This window comes from Oncorhynchus mykiss, chromosome 21, assembly GCF_057628025.1.
Source record: "Oncorhynchus mykiss isolate SJ-2025 chromosome 21, ASM5762802v1, whole genome shotgun sequence".
In the NCBI taxonomy this organism is placed as follows: domain Eukaryota; kingdom Metazoa; phylum Chordata; class Actinopteri; order Salmoniformes; family Salmonidae; genus Oncorhynchus; species Oncorhynchus mykiss.
In genome coordinates, this window is record NC_143042.1 from 3350001 (window position 1) to 3365000 (window position 15000).

At 46.8% G+C, this 15000-nt stretch overlaps 1 protein-coding gene across 2 annotated transcripts in view; it reads right to left on the minus strand.

Annotated features, from left to right (window-relative positions):
* The window catches only part of nell2b (NEL-like 2b), a 113605-nt gene that overhangs the window by 5404 nt on the left and 93201 nt on the right, over positions 1-15000 (minus strand). For both annotated transcript variants that reach the window (XM_090213480.1, XM_090213481.1), the window contains exons 16-18: positions 4452-4592; positions 3107-3300; positions 2755-2931 (exon numbers count right to left, since the gene is read on the minus strand). In XM_090213480.1, the coding sequence (XP_090069606.1) occupies positions 2755-2931; positions 3107-3300; positions 4452-4592 (512 nt within the window). The remainder of the gene's footprint in view (positions 1-2754; positions 2932-3106; positions 3301-4451; positions 4593-15000) is intronic.

Sequence of the window (15000 nt, forward strand, 5' to 3'; positions counted from 1 at the left end):
TAGGTTTCTAACTCTCCCTATCTCTGTCTCTGCCTCTCTCTCTGTCTCTACCTCTCTCTCTCTCTCTCTCTCTCTCTCTCTCTCTACCTCTCTCTCTCTATCTCTGTGTGTGTCTCCACCTCTGTGTCTCTCTCTCTGTGTCTTTCTCTCTCTCTCTGCTGGAGGCTGCACTCCAGGAGGGAGAGAGAGACACAGAGAGGTAGATACACAGAGAGAGAGAGGTAGAGAGAGGTAGAGAGAGAGAGAGAGAGAGAGAGAGGCAGAGAGAGAGAGAAAGAGAGAGAGAGAGAGAGAGAGAGAGAGAGAGAGAGAGAGAGAGACATTATTTATTTATTATTTATTCTATTTCTACTAAGGGCTGTTCTTGTCTTCATTGTTGTCCACATTGTTGTAAACATTGTTGTAAACGTTGTCAACATTGTTGTCTACATTGTTTTCTACATTGTTGTCTACATTGTTGTCTACATTTTTGTATACATTGTTGTCGACATTGTTGTCTACATTGTTGCTTTGGCAATATTGACGCAACGGTTTTCATGCCAATAAAGCAGCTTGAGTTTGAGAGAGAGAGAGAAAGGCAGAGACAGAGAAAGACAGAGAGAAAGGCACAGAGAGACAGAGAAAGGCAGAGAGAGAGAGAAAGACAGAGACAGAGAAAGACAGAGAGAAAGGCACAGGGAGACAGAGAAAGACAGAGAGAAAGGCACAGAGAGACAGAGAAAGGCAGAGAGAAAGGCAGAAAGAGAGAGAAAGACAGAGAGAAAGGCACAGAGACAGAGAAAGACAGAGAGAAAGACAGAGAGAGACAGAGAAAGGCAGAGAGAAAGGCAGAGAGAGAGAAAGACAGAGAGAAAGGCACAGAGAGACAGAGAAAGGCAGAGAGAAAGGCAGAAAGAGAGAGAAAGACAGAGAGAAAGGCAGAAAGAAACAGAGAAAGGCAGAGAGTGAGAAAGGAGAAAGAGAGATAGAAAGAGAGAGAGAGACATGCAGAAAGGCAGAGAGAAAGGCAGAGAGAAAGGCAGAGAGAGACAGATAAAGGCAGAGAGTGAGAAAGGAGAAAGAGAGATAGAAAGAGAGAGAGAGACATGCAGAAAGGCAGAGAGGCAGGCTTGGCACCGGTCGATAGCACAGAGAGATTTACTGCCATATGTTCGCTGAACTTTTATGATTCAATTGGGATTGGTAGACTTTAAATCCCTTGTCTCACGACAACAAGACAGAAGCATCCAGTCCAGTCCAGTCTGTATACCCACAGCACTGACGCACTCAGGCTTCTCAAGAGCCACATTCTGGGTCTACCTCTTTCTCCTCCATACAGTATGTCAATGAAAACTAATCAGCGTCTACTCTGCTGGCACTGGGCCTGCTGAGGGTTCATATACTGGCATGGTATTAGCCTACCAAACATGCAGTACCGAAATCTGGGACATATTATATTTTTAAAAACAGAGATTCTCAAGCTGGTGGGTTAGTTGGGCAAATGTTCTACTAGCCTGGTCTGAACACTACTAGCCTGGTCTGAACACTACTAGTCTGGTCTGAACATTACTAGCCTGGTCTGAACATTACTAGTCTGGTCTGAACACTACTAGCCTGGTCTGAACATTACTAGCCTGGTCTGAACATTACTAGCCTGGTCTGAACACTACTAGCCTGGTCTGAACATTACTAGTCTGGTCTGAACACTACTAGTCTGGTCTGAACACTACTAGCCTGGTCTGAACACTACTAGCCTGGTCTGAACACTCCTAGCCTGGTCTGAACACTACTAGTCTGGTCTGAACATTACTAGTCTGGTCTGAACACTACTAGCCTGGTCTGAACACTACTAGTCTAGTCTGAACACTACTAGCCTGGTCTGAACACTACTAGTCTGGTCTGAACATTACTAGCCTGGTCTGAACACTCCTAGCCTGGTCTGAACACTCCTAGCCTGGTCTGAACACTACTAGCCTGGTCTGAACACTACTAGCCTGGTCTGAACACTACTAGCCTGGTCTGAACACTACTAGTCTGGTCTGAACATTACTAGTCTGGTCTGAACATTACTAGTCTAGTCTGAACACTACTAGTCTGGTCTGAACATTACTAGTCTGGTCTGAACATTACTAGTCTGGTCTGAAAACTACTAGCCTCAGGCTTGTGGGCTACATTCATGTCCATCCCTTCCATCACTACCCCAGTAACTCAGTATGTACTGGTACTATCCATCACTACCCCAGTAACTCAGTATGTACTGGTACTATCCTCCACTACCACAGTAACTCAGTATGTACTGGTACTATCCATCACTACCCCAGTAACTCAGTATGTACTGGTACTATCCTCCACTACCCCAGTAACTCAGTATGTACTGGTACTATCCTCCACTACCCCAGTAACTCAGTATGTACTGGTACTATCCTCCACTACCGCAGTAACTCAGTATGCACTGGTACTATCCTCCACTACCCCAGTAACTCAGTATGTACTGGTACTATCCTCCACTACCCCAGTAACTCAGTATGTACTGGTACTATCCATCACTACCCCAGTAACTCAGTATGTACTGGTACTATCCTCCACTACCCCAGTAACTCAGTATGTACTGGTACTATCCTCCACTACCACAGTAACTCAGTATGTACTGGTACTATCCATCACTACCACAGTAACTCAGTATGTACTGGTACTATCCTCCACTACCCCAGTAACTCACTATGTACTGGTACTATCCTCCACATCTCTCTACAGTGTCTGTCGATGCCAACTCACCATACACTGGCACTGCTGGCAGTTCTCCACCCAGGTGTCTCCACTGCTGTATGTAATGAGTCTGTTCTGGTGCAGACACTGGCTGCTGAGGCCGGGGTTACACTCTGGACAGCAGAACAGGTCGGCTGTGGTGGACTCACAGTCACACACCATCCTACGACACATCACCAGACCAGACTGTAGGGGGGAGGGGGAGAGAGTCAGACTAAGCTTTTCCTTTCAGATCTATATTTTGACATGTTAGATTTAGCATTAGATTGTAACTGAAATATAAAACTCTGATTGGAAACTATTTTTCCAAAAGACTCCAATTCCCATGATTCCCCAGGAGGTTCTACAGTACATCACTCACCTGGCAGGAGCAGACGGAGCACCTGTCGTTGTCCAGCACCCAGATCTGCCCGTTGTGTTTGTGCTTGTTGTCGTGGTTACAGTCCCCGGTGCAGTTCTTGCCGTGAGGGCACCTGCAGTCGTAGCCTCCGTCCACGTTGAAACACACCGTATCGTTAGCACAGCTGTGTCTTTCTGTCGCACACTCATCTATATCTGCAGAGAGGAGGGACAGACAGACTACAGGTTAGTGTATGAAGGAGGAGGGACAGACAGACTACAGGTTAGTGTATGAAGGAGGGACAGACAGACTACAGGTTAATGTATGAAGGAGGCACAGACAGACTACAAGTTAGTGTATGAAGGAGGGACAGACAGACTACAGGTTAGTGCATGAAGGAGGGACAGACAGACTACAGGTTAGTGTATGAAGGAGGAGGGACAGACAGACTACAGGTTAGTGTATGAAGGAGGGACAGACAGACTACAGGTTAGTGTATGAAGGAGGAGGGACAGACAGACTACAGGTTAGTGTATGAAGGAGGAGGGACTGACAGACTACAGATTAATGTATGAAGGAGGGACAGACAGACTACAGGTTAGTGTATGAAGGAGGTGGGACAGACAGACTACAGGTTAGTGTATGAAGGAGGAGGGACAGACAGACTACAGGTTAATGTATGAAGGAGGCACAGACAGACTACAAGTTAGTGTATGAAGGAGGGACAGACAGACTACAGGTTAGTGTATGAAGGAGGAGGGACAGACAGACTACAGGTTAGTGTATGAAGGAGGAGGGACAGATAGACTACAAGTTAGTGTATGAAGGAGGGACAGACAGACTACAGGTTAGTGTATGAAGGAGGAGGGACAGACAGACTACAAGTTAGTGTATGAAGGAGGAGGGACAGACAGACTACAGGTTCGTGTATGAAGGAGGAGGGACAGACAGACTACAGGTTAGTGTATGAAGGAGGAGGGACAGACAGACTACAGGTTAGTGTATGAAGGAGGAGGGACAGACAGACTACAGGTTAGTGTATGAAGGAGGAGGGACAGACAGACTACAGGTTAGTGTATGAAGGAGGAGGGACAGACAGACTACAGGTTAGTGTATTAAGGAGGAGGGACAGACAGACTACAGGTTAGTGTATTAAGGAGGAGGGACAGACAGACTACAGGTTAGTGTATGAAGGAGGAGGGACAGACTACAGGTTAGTGTATGAAGTCAACAAACAAATACAGTTGAATTCCAGAGGGAAAATAGTAATGGATGAGATATGTGTTTGTATAATAATTCCAGCACCTAAGATCCTTGTGCATACCAGTACTGTGCTCAAACAGGTGAGTCTAGACACCCAACTTACCTTCACAGGACTCCCCATTGGCTGAGAACATCCCGTTGTCATGGTAGCCGTCCCGACACTCACAGTGGTACCAGCCAGGCAGGTTAACACAGATGGCTCTGCTGTCACACTCCACGAAGCCATCGGTACACTCATCAATGTCTGGTGAAACACACACACACAGACACAAACACACACAACCCGGCTCACACAGATGTTTCAGTTTCAGGCTTGTTAAACACAGCTGGGCCTAATGCATTCATCTTTGCATTTGAGGTATGCAAATGTCAACTACACAGCCAGGCTTCTGTTATAGTAGCAGTGGCACATCCCGAGGATGGGGTTTATTCCCATTACAGTTTAAAACATCAAACACTAAGCCCTTTCAGAGGCAAATTATCTCCTTTACAATGCAGTCACCATGGAATCAGTGTATGGGTCAATTGTCTGCTTTTTCCATGGCACAGGTGGTTGGTGGGGTGGTTGGTGGGGTGGTTGGTGGGGTGGCTGGTGGGGTGGTTGGTGGGGTGGTTGGTGGGGTGGTTGGTTAGTGGGGTGGTTGGTGGGGTGGTTGGTGGGGTGGTTGGTGGGGTGGTTGGTGGTTGGTGGGGTGGTTGGTTGGTAAGGTGGTTGGTGGGGTGGGGTGGTTGGTCGGGTGGTTGGTGGGGTGGTTGGTGGCGTGGTTGGTAAGGTGGTTGGTGGGGTGGTTGGTCGGGTGGTTGGTGGGGTAGTTGGTAAGGTGGTTGGTAAGGTGGTTGGTGGGGTGGTTGGTGGGGTGGTTGGTGGGGTGGTTGGTGGTTGGTAAGGTGGTTGGTAAGGTGGTTGGTGGGGTGGTTGGTCGGGTGGCTGGTGGGTTGGTTGGTAAGGTGGTTGGTGGGGTGGTTGGTCGGTAAGGTGGTTGGTGGGGTGGTTGGTCGGGTGGCTGGTGGGGTGGTTGGTGGGGTGGTTGGTGGGTGGTTGGTGGGGTGGTTGCTGGGGTGGCTGGTGGGGTGGTTAGTTGGTGGGGTGGTTGGTGGGGTGGTTGGTTGGGTGGCTGGTGGGTTGGTTGGTTGGTAAGGTGGTTGGTGGGGTGGTTGGTGGGGTGGTGGGGTGGTTGGTAAGGTGGTTGGTGGGGTGGTTGGTGGGGTGGTGGGGTGGTTGGTAAGGTGGTTGGTGGGTGAGGGGAGAACGGCTCATAATAATGGCTGGAATGAAGTGAATGGAATGGCATCAAATAAAATGGAAACCAGGTGTTTGATGTGTTCAACATCATTCCATTAATTCCGTTCCAGCCATTACTATGAGCCTGTCCTCCCCAATTTTGAGTGCCACCAGCCGCCTGTGATCCGTAGGAGATGGAGAATCATCTCACTGGCCAGTGAGCAAAGCCATTGTGATAATGAAGGCTTGGATCTTATAGTATCAGGCGTCTTGGAGCTCTATCAAATCCATCACTGTGTTACATGGAGGGGGTCAATCACCTTGAACCAGAGAGAGATCTCATCCATCACTGTGTTACATGGAGGTGGTCAATCACCTTGAACCAGAGAGAGATCTCATCCATCACTGTGTTACATGGAGGTGGTCAATCACCTTGAACCAGAGAGAGATCTCATCCATCACTGTGTTACATGGAGGGGGTCAATCACCTTGAACCAGAGAGAGCTCTCAACCATCACTGTGTTACATGGAGGGGGTCAATCACCTTGAACCAGAGAGAGATCTCATCCATCACTGTGTTACATGGAGGGGGTCAATCACCTTGAACCAGAGAGAGATCTCATCCATCACTGTTTAGTAATCATGAAGACCAGACCATTGATTCACTCCTCTGGCTGTACACTACATGGGAGCATGTCCAGTTAGGTGTCATTTGAAATATAGTAAGCTATATTAAATTGTTCTACCTCTGTCACACTGCTACTGTAGGCACGCCTTATTTTAGTAATAGTAGACATTAAGAGCACATAGAGATGCAATGAGAAACAGCAGGGAGAGATGGTGAAGAGAGAGAGGAGAGAGAGAGAAAGAAATGGAGAAAGCAAGAGAAAGAGAGAGAGAGAAATGGAGAGAGAGCAAGAGAGAGAGGGTGAGGTAGAAAGAAGGGATTTGTATTCCTGTCTGAGTGACATCTCACCGAAGTCATGAGTTCAGGTCTTGTTGTGGATGCTCAGAGTTCCTTCTATAGCTCCTGCATTTACATTAGTGTTTAACCCCACGCTCCCTTACTTTACCTGCCTGCCAAGGTCAGTCTAAAGACACGTGCTTCGCCCTCTTCAGAACAGACGATTAAAGAAGGGAGAGGGGGGATTGAGAGAGAGAGAGAGAGAGAGAGAGAGAACTAAGAGAGAGAGAGGGAGAGAGGGGGAGAGAGAGAGAGAGAGAACTGAGAGAGAGAGAGAGAGAGAGAGAGAGAGAGGGGGGGAGGGGGGGAGAACTGAGAGAGGGGGGGGAGAACTGAGAGAGAGAGAGAGAGAGAGAGAGAGAGAGAGAGAGAGAGAGAGAGAGAGAGAGAGAGAGGGGAGAACTGAGAGAGAGAGGAGAGAGAACATTGAATGCTCAGAAGACCTTGATTTTGTAAAAGGCTCTGCAGAATGGTTGTGTGGTATTCAAAGGCAGTGTCTGTGTGTGGTGGTGGGGGTTGTTTCCATTGTCCCAGCAGGTCAAAGTGGAAGACTGAGAAACAAGCTGCAGACGGCTTACATGGAGGTACAGATACTTATTCTGTTTGTTGAAGCATCTAACTACAGCTACAGTCCAAATCATATCACCAACTAACTACAGCTACAGTCCAAATCACCATCTAACTACAGCTACAGTTCAAATCACATCACCATCTAACTACAGCTACAGTCCAAATCACATCACCATCTAACTACAGCTACAGTCCAAATCACATCACCATCTAACTACAGCTACAGTCCAAATCACATCACCATCTAACTACAGCTACAGTCCAAATCACCATCTAACTACAGCTACAGTCCAAATCACCATCTAACTACAGCTACAGCTACAGTTCAAATCACATCACCATCTAACTACAGCTACAGTCCAAATCACCATCTAACTACAGCTACAGTCCAAATCACATCACCATCTAACTACAGCTACAGTCCAAATCACATCACCATCTAACTACAGCTACAGTCCAAATCACCATCTAACTACAGCTACAGTCCAGATCACATCACCATCTAACTACAGCTACAGCTACAGTTCAAATCACATCACCATCTAACTACAGCTACAGTCCAAATCACCATCTAACTACAGCTACAGTCCAAATCACATCACCATCTAACTACAGCTACAGCTACAGTTCAAATCACATCACCATCTAACTACAGCTACAGTCCAAATCACATCACCATCTAACTACAGCTACAGTCCAAATCACATCACCATCTAACTACAGCTACAGCTACAGTTCAAATCAAATCACCATCTAACTACAGCTACAGTCCAAATCACCATCTAACTACAGCCACAGTCCAAATCACCATCTAACTACAGCTACAGTCCAAATCAAATCATAATTTATAGAAAGTGTATTTAATTGACAAAATATTATAAAAGTATAAGTTAAATGAACTGGATGCTGCTGAGTAGCTGGACAAGTAAACAGTGAGGAATAACATGGTGTAGATGCGTCTCCATGCCTCTCTCCCTCCTTCCTCAGAGTATGGCTTAGCATTTAAGTGACTGTTGGTTGAACCAGGTCTTCATGAGGCCCACTGGGAAATCACTGTGGTTTGTAGTCACCGACCGCATCCCAAATGGCACCCTATTCCCTACGTATTCCACTACTATTAACCAGAGCCCTGTAGAATAGGGTACAATTTGGAACACAGTTACTGTGTGCCGGTCCCCAGGACATCACCACTCTGACTGTCTGTCGCTGCAGCACTGCAACTCATTTGTCAGGGATATGTCACTGTGTGTGTGCGCGTGCGTGTGGTGTGTGTGCATGTTTGAGTGTGTGTGCATGCGCACGTGCACATCACTGAGCTTACAGCAGACTTTTACTTTGAAAGCGAACCAATTCAGACTGTCTGCACACTGTGTTAGAACACAGTTATGGCAGGCAATTTACACTGTGACCCACAAAACGCAGCCTCAATGAAAAGGTGAACTGCAATTACCATTTATAATATCTGGGCTGACTGCTAGCTGGGGACAAGGGACCATAAATATGTAGAGCCCATTCCTTTAAAACAGGAAGAACAATCTCTGGATGTATGATGGTCTATGCAGAGTAGAAAAGAAAATAAAAGATTTGATGCAGAGAATAAATGATTTGAGGTCAAGCAATAAACTTGATGATTGTTAACTAATTCATTATTCATCTTTTTAATGTACCCCAGGAACATCTTTCATCTTCTCCTCTCTCCTCTCTACTCCACTCCCCTCCCTGCATCTCCTCTCCTCTTTCCTCCTGTCCTCTCCACTCCACTCCTCTCCTCTCCTCCCTCCTCCTCTCCTCTCCTCTCCACTCTCTTCTCTACTGCTCTCCTCTCTCCTCCTCTCCTCTCCTCTCTCCTCCTCTCCACTCCACTCCACTCCACTCCTCTCCTTTCCTCATCTCCTCTCCCATCCTTTCTCCTCAACCACTCCTATCATCTCCTCTCCTCTTGTCATCTCTCCCCACCCCTTCCCTCCCCTCCTCTCCTCTCTCCTCCTCAACCACTCCTCTCCTCTCCTCCTCTCCTCTCCTCTCCTCTCTCCCTCTACTCCTCTCCTCCTCTCCTCTCTCCTTCTCTCCTCTCTAGAACCTCAACCACTCCTATCACCTCCTCTCCTCTCTCCCCACCCCTCCCCTCCCCTCCTCTCCTCCTCTCCTCTTCTCCTCCTCTCCTCTCTCCTCTTCTCCTCCTCTCTCTTCTCCTCTCTATTCCTCTCCTCATCTCCTATTCACTTCTCTCCTCCTCCTCTCCTCTCCTCCTCTCCTCTCCTCTCCTCTCTCCCTCTACTCCTCTCCCCCTCTCCTCTCTCCTCTCTAGAACCTCAACCACTCCTATCATCTCCTCTCCCCTCCTCTCCTCTCTCCCCACCCCACCCCTCCCATCCCCTACTCTCCTATCTCCTCCTCTCCTCCTCTCCTCTCCTCTCTCCTTTTCTCCTCCTCTCTACTCCTCCTCTCCACCTCTCTCTTCTCCTCTCTATTCCTCTCCTCATCTCCTATTTACTTCTCTCCTCCTCCTCTCCTCTCTACTCCTCTCTTCTCTATTCCTCTCCTCTCCTCTCTCATCCTCATCTATTCTCTTCTTTCCTCTCTCTGTTCTCCTCCCCCCTTCTCTCTATTCCTCTCCTCTCCTCTCTCATCCTCTCCTCATCTTCTCTATTCTTTCCTCTCTCCATTCTCCTCTCCCCTCCTCTCTATTCCTCTCCTCTCCTCTCTCATCCTCTCCTCATCTCCTCTCTTCTTTCCTCTCTCCTTTCTCCTCTCCCCTCCTCTCTATTCCTCTCCTCTCCTCTCTCATCCTCTCCTCTCTTCTTTCCTCTCTCCTTTCTCCTCTCCCCTCCTCTCTATTCCCCTCCTCTCCTATCTCCTCCCCTCCTCCTCTCCTCTCCTCTCTCATCCTCTCCTCATCTCCTCTATTCTTTCCTCTCTCCGTTCTCCTCTCCCCTCCTCTCTATTCCTCTCCTCTCCCCTCTCCTCTCTCCTCTCCTCTCCTCTCCTCTCTATTCCTCTCCTCTCCCCTCTCCTCCCTCCTCTCTCCATTGTCCTCTCCCATCCTCTCTATTCCTCTCCTCTCCCCTCTCCTCCTTCCTCTCCTCTCCTCTCCTCTCCTCTCCTCTCCTCTCTATTCCTCTCCTCTCCCCTCTCCTCCCTCCTCTCTCCATTGTCATCTCCCATCCTCTCTATTCCTCCCCTCTCCCCTCTCCTCCCTCCTCTCTTCTCCTCTCCTCTCTATTCCTCTCCTCTCTATTCCTCTCCTCTCTATTCCTCTCCTCTCTTCTCCTCTCCTCTCTATTCCTCTCCTCTCTATTCCTCTCCTCTCCCCTCTCCTCCCTCCTCTCCTCTCCTCTCCTCTCTATTCCTCTCCTCTCCCCTCTCCTCCCTCCTCTCTCTCTTCTTCACTACTTGACTAACTCACTCCTACCACAATCTCTCCAGCAACAACCACCATCACTGTTGAAGACGGCAACTTGGCATTGTGCCGTTTGAAGTCAGGAATGTCTTTGTTGTGTCATCAACCTGTCACACGGGAAACTCAGCAGGTTTGCCGACTGCGTCACAAGCAACACATCACTCACAGGATTGTGGGCAATGCTTTACAACATTCCCCCCACCAGCGTCCTCTCCCTTCAACCCGCCCCAAAAACTTTATCGAGACGAGCTTTACCGAGATGAGAAAGAACAAACGTAGTGTCAGGAAGTCTTATCAAAGAGACTCCACCTCATTAGGATTCTCTCTAACAGAGAAATAGAGACAGAGAGAGACTTCCACAAAGCTGTGAATGATCTGAGAAACAAAGCAAGAAGGACCTTCTATGCCATCGAAAGGAACATAAAATTTGGCATACCAATTAGGATCTGGCTAAAAATACTTGAATCAGTTATAGAACCCATTGCCCTTTATGGTTGTGAGGTCTGGGGTCCGTTGACCAACCAAGAATTCACAAAATGGGACAAACACCAAATTGAGACTCTGCACGCAGAATTCTGCAAAAATATCATTCGTGTACAACGTACAACACCAAATAATACATGCAGAGCAGAATTAGGCCGATACCCACTAATTATCAAAATCCAGAAAAGAGCCGTTCAATTCTATAACCACCTAAAAGGAAGCGATTCCCAAACCTTCCATAACAAAGCCATCACCTACAGAGAGATGAACATGGAGAAGAGTCCCCTAAACAAGCTGGTCGTGGGGCTCTGTTCACAAACACAAACAGACCCCACAGAGCTCCAGGACAGAAACAGAATTAGACCCAACCAAATCATGAGAAAACAAAAAGATAATTACATGACACATTGGAAATAATTGGCAAAAAACAGAGCAAACTAGAATGCTATTTATCCCTAAACAGAGAGTACACAGCGGCAGAATACCTGACCACCGTGACTGACCCAAAATTAAGGAAATCCTTGACTATGTACAGACTCAGTGAGCATAGCCTTGCTATTGAGAAAGGCCACCGTAGGCAGACCTGGCTCTCAAGAGAAGACAGGCTATGTGCCCACTGCCCACAAAATGAGGTGGAAACTGAGCTGCACTTCCTAACCTCCTGCCAAATTTATGACCATATTATTAGTGACCTGTTGCCACAAAAAAAGGGTGACCAGTGAAGAACAAACACCACTGTAAATACAACCCATATTTATGTTGATTTATTCCCTTGAGTATTATTTCCTCATCATTACAACACTGTATATAGACATACTATGACATTGGAAATGTCTTTATTCTTTTGTAACTTTTTTAAGTGTAATGTTAACTGTTAATTTTATATTGTTTATCACACTTTTGTTAACATATGTTTCCCATGCCAATAAAGCCCCTTAAATTGAATTGACAGAGAGACAGAGACAGAGACAGAGACAGAGACAGAAAGAAAGAAAGAAAGAGAGAGAGAGAGAGAGAGAGAGACAGAGAGAGAGAGAGAGAAAGAAAGAAAGCAAGAAAGAAAGAGAGAGAGAGAGAGACACACAGAGAGAGAGAGAAAGAAAGAAAGAAAGAAAGAGAGAGAGAGACACAGAGAGAGAGAGAAAGAAAGAAAGAAAGAAAGAGAGAGAGAGAGAGAGACACAGAGAGAGAGAGAAAGAAATAAAGAAAGAGAGAGAGAGAGACACACACACAGAGAGAGAGAGAAAGAAAGAACAAATAAAGAAAGAAAGAGCTAAAGAAAGAAGGAAAGAGAGACACAGAGAGAGAGAGAGAGAGAGAAAGAAATAAATAAAGAAAGACAGAAAGAAAGAAAGAACGAAGGAAATAAAGAGAGAGAGAGAGAGAGAGAGAGACAGAGAGACAGAGACAGAGAGGAATAGTGACTAGGAACTTAGGGAGTACATCCATCCACAGAGAAAAACATTTGCATATTCAACTGTCACAGTGGCTTAGATCCAATAGCGGTGGTGTATCAATCAATCCCTCTCAACGCAGAGAGAGAAACCGTGTCTTATGATTACTGGAGTGGAAAATAAACATGGTGCATGATGGGTATATTGCTGTCCTGATACAGATAAGCTTCACAGTGGTACCATTTCATTATTCACTCACTTAGGGATCAAATCAGTACATCACAACTTGAGATACATAGAGTTTCATCACCTAGTTTCCCATCCAAACTTGTCAAGGCAAGGTCTCAGAAAGAAGCCCATCTCAGAGGGGGGGGGGGGGGGGGGGGGGTTTCCACACACAGGATCATGTTAAGGATGGAAGCAGGCACAACATATCAAAGCAGAACTAAACGGTTGTTAACTTTCAGTTGTCTGTAGCACAGGATGGCTTCTTCAGTAACAAAGAGAAGACTGGGAAACATGTTAAGGATGGAAGCAGGCACAACATATCAAAGCAGAACTAAACCGTTGTTAACTTTCAGTTGTCTGTAGCACAGGATGGCTTCTTCAGTAACAAAGAGAAGACTGGGAAACATGTTAAATAACATGTCCCTCTTCTCAAAGTCAGGAGAATACAGAGCTTCTCCTCCAGTATTTATATTATTATCATAAAGTCAGGAGAATACAGAGCTTCTCCTCCAGTATTTATGCTGCAGTAGTTTATGTGTCGGGGGGCTAGGGTCAGTTTGTTATATCTGGAGTACTTCTCCTGTCCTAGTCGGTGTCCTGTGTGAATCTAAGTGTGTGTTCTCTAATTCTCTCCTTCTCTCTTTCTTTCTCTCTCTCTCTCTCGGAGGAGGACCTGAGCCCTAGGACCATGCCCCAGGACTACCTGACATGACGACTCCTTGCTGTCCCCAGTCCACCTGGCCGTGCTGCTGCTCCAGTTTCAACTGTTCTGCCTTATTATTATTCGACCATGCTGGTCATTTATGAACATTTGAACATCTTGGCCATGTTCTGTTATAATCTCCACCCGGCACAGCCAGAAGAGGACTGGCCATCCCACATAGCCTGGTTCCTCTCTAAGTTTCTTCCTAGGTTTTGGCCTTTCTAGGGAGTTTTTCCTAGCCACCATACTTCTACACCTGCATTGCTTGCTGTTTGGGGTTTTAGGCTGGGTTTCTGTACAGCACTTTGAGATATCAGCTGATGTACGAAGGGCTATATAAATACATTTGATTTGATTTGATTCTCAAAGTCAGAGACGACTGTTCACCCTCTTCTATTCAAACCTCCTCCTACGTCCATATGATAACAAACACAATTACTGAGAAATATTAACTTTCTGTGGTACAAATCAAAGCTTTTATCATAAATACATATAGTGTAGATAACAGCAGTTCCTTTTCACCTGGAGATGTAATATCAACGAGACCAACGGATTATGATGTATATTATTATCATAAAGTCAGGAGAATACAGATCTTAGGAAAATAACACAGTCAGGCAGGAACATACACAGGCTGCAATGGAATTACTCTCTCTCACACACTCTCTCTCCCCCCTCTGAGTGATAAACTATGTTTACAGAGACAGTGAGATTGTGATCACTTTTAATTTCCCCAGAGAAAAATATGAGCGGGCGAAACAACACGCTCCGGCTCTCTCACACACACACACACACACACACACACACACACACACACACACACACACACACACACACACACACACACACACACACACACACACACACACACACACACACACACACACACCACACATATTGGTGAATGTGTCAGATTCATTGGCAGTCTTGCTTATCTCTAAGAACAAACATTCATTAAAGCGTAGAGTGTTGGTGTGTGTGTATGTTTGTCTGTGCCAAAACATTGAGGAATATCTCTGATCTCACATCCTCCTACGGTAACAACTAACAACAGACCAGGAACAGACCAGGGTTACCACACTATACCCATACCCCTCTCTCTCTGAGAACATACAGTCCATACCAGCTGTCTCCCCTCCTCCTCTCCCCCCTCTCTCTCTCTCTCTGAGAACATACAGTCCATACCAGCTGTCTCCTCTCCTCCTCTCCCCCCGCTCTCTCTCTCTCTGAGAACATACAGTCCATACCAGCTGTCTCCTATCCTCCTCTCCCCCCGCTCTCTCTCTGAGAACATACAGTCCATATCAGCTGTCTCCTCTCCTCCTCTCCCCCCGCTCTCTCTCTCTCTGAGAACATACAGTCCATACCAGCTGTCTCCTATCCTCCTCTCCCCCCGCTCTCTCTCTGAGAACATACAGTCCATACCAGCTGTCTCCCCTCCTCCTCTCCCCCCGCTCTCTCTATCTCTGAGAACATACAGTCCATACCCGCTGTCTCCTCTCCTCCTCTCCCCCCGCTCTCTCTCTCTCTGAGAACATACAGTCCATACCCGCTGTCTCCTCTCCTCATTCACACTCCCTCTCCTCCCCCTCCCCCTGCTCTCTCTCTCTGCCTGTCTCTCTCTCTGTCTTTCTCTCTGCCTGTCTCTATATTTCTCTGCATGTCTCTCTCTCTCTCATTCATTCTCT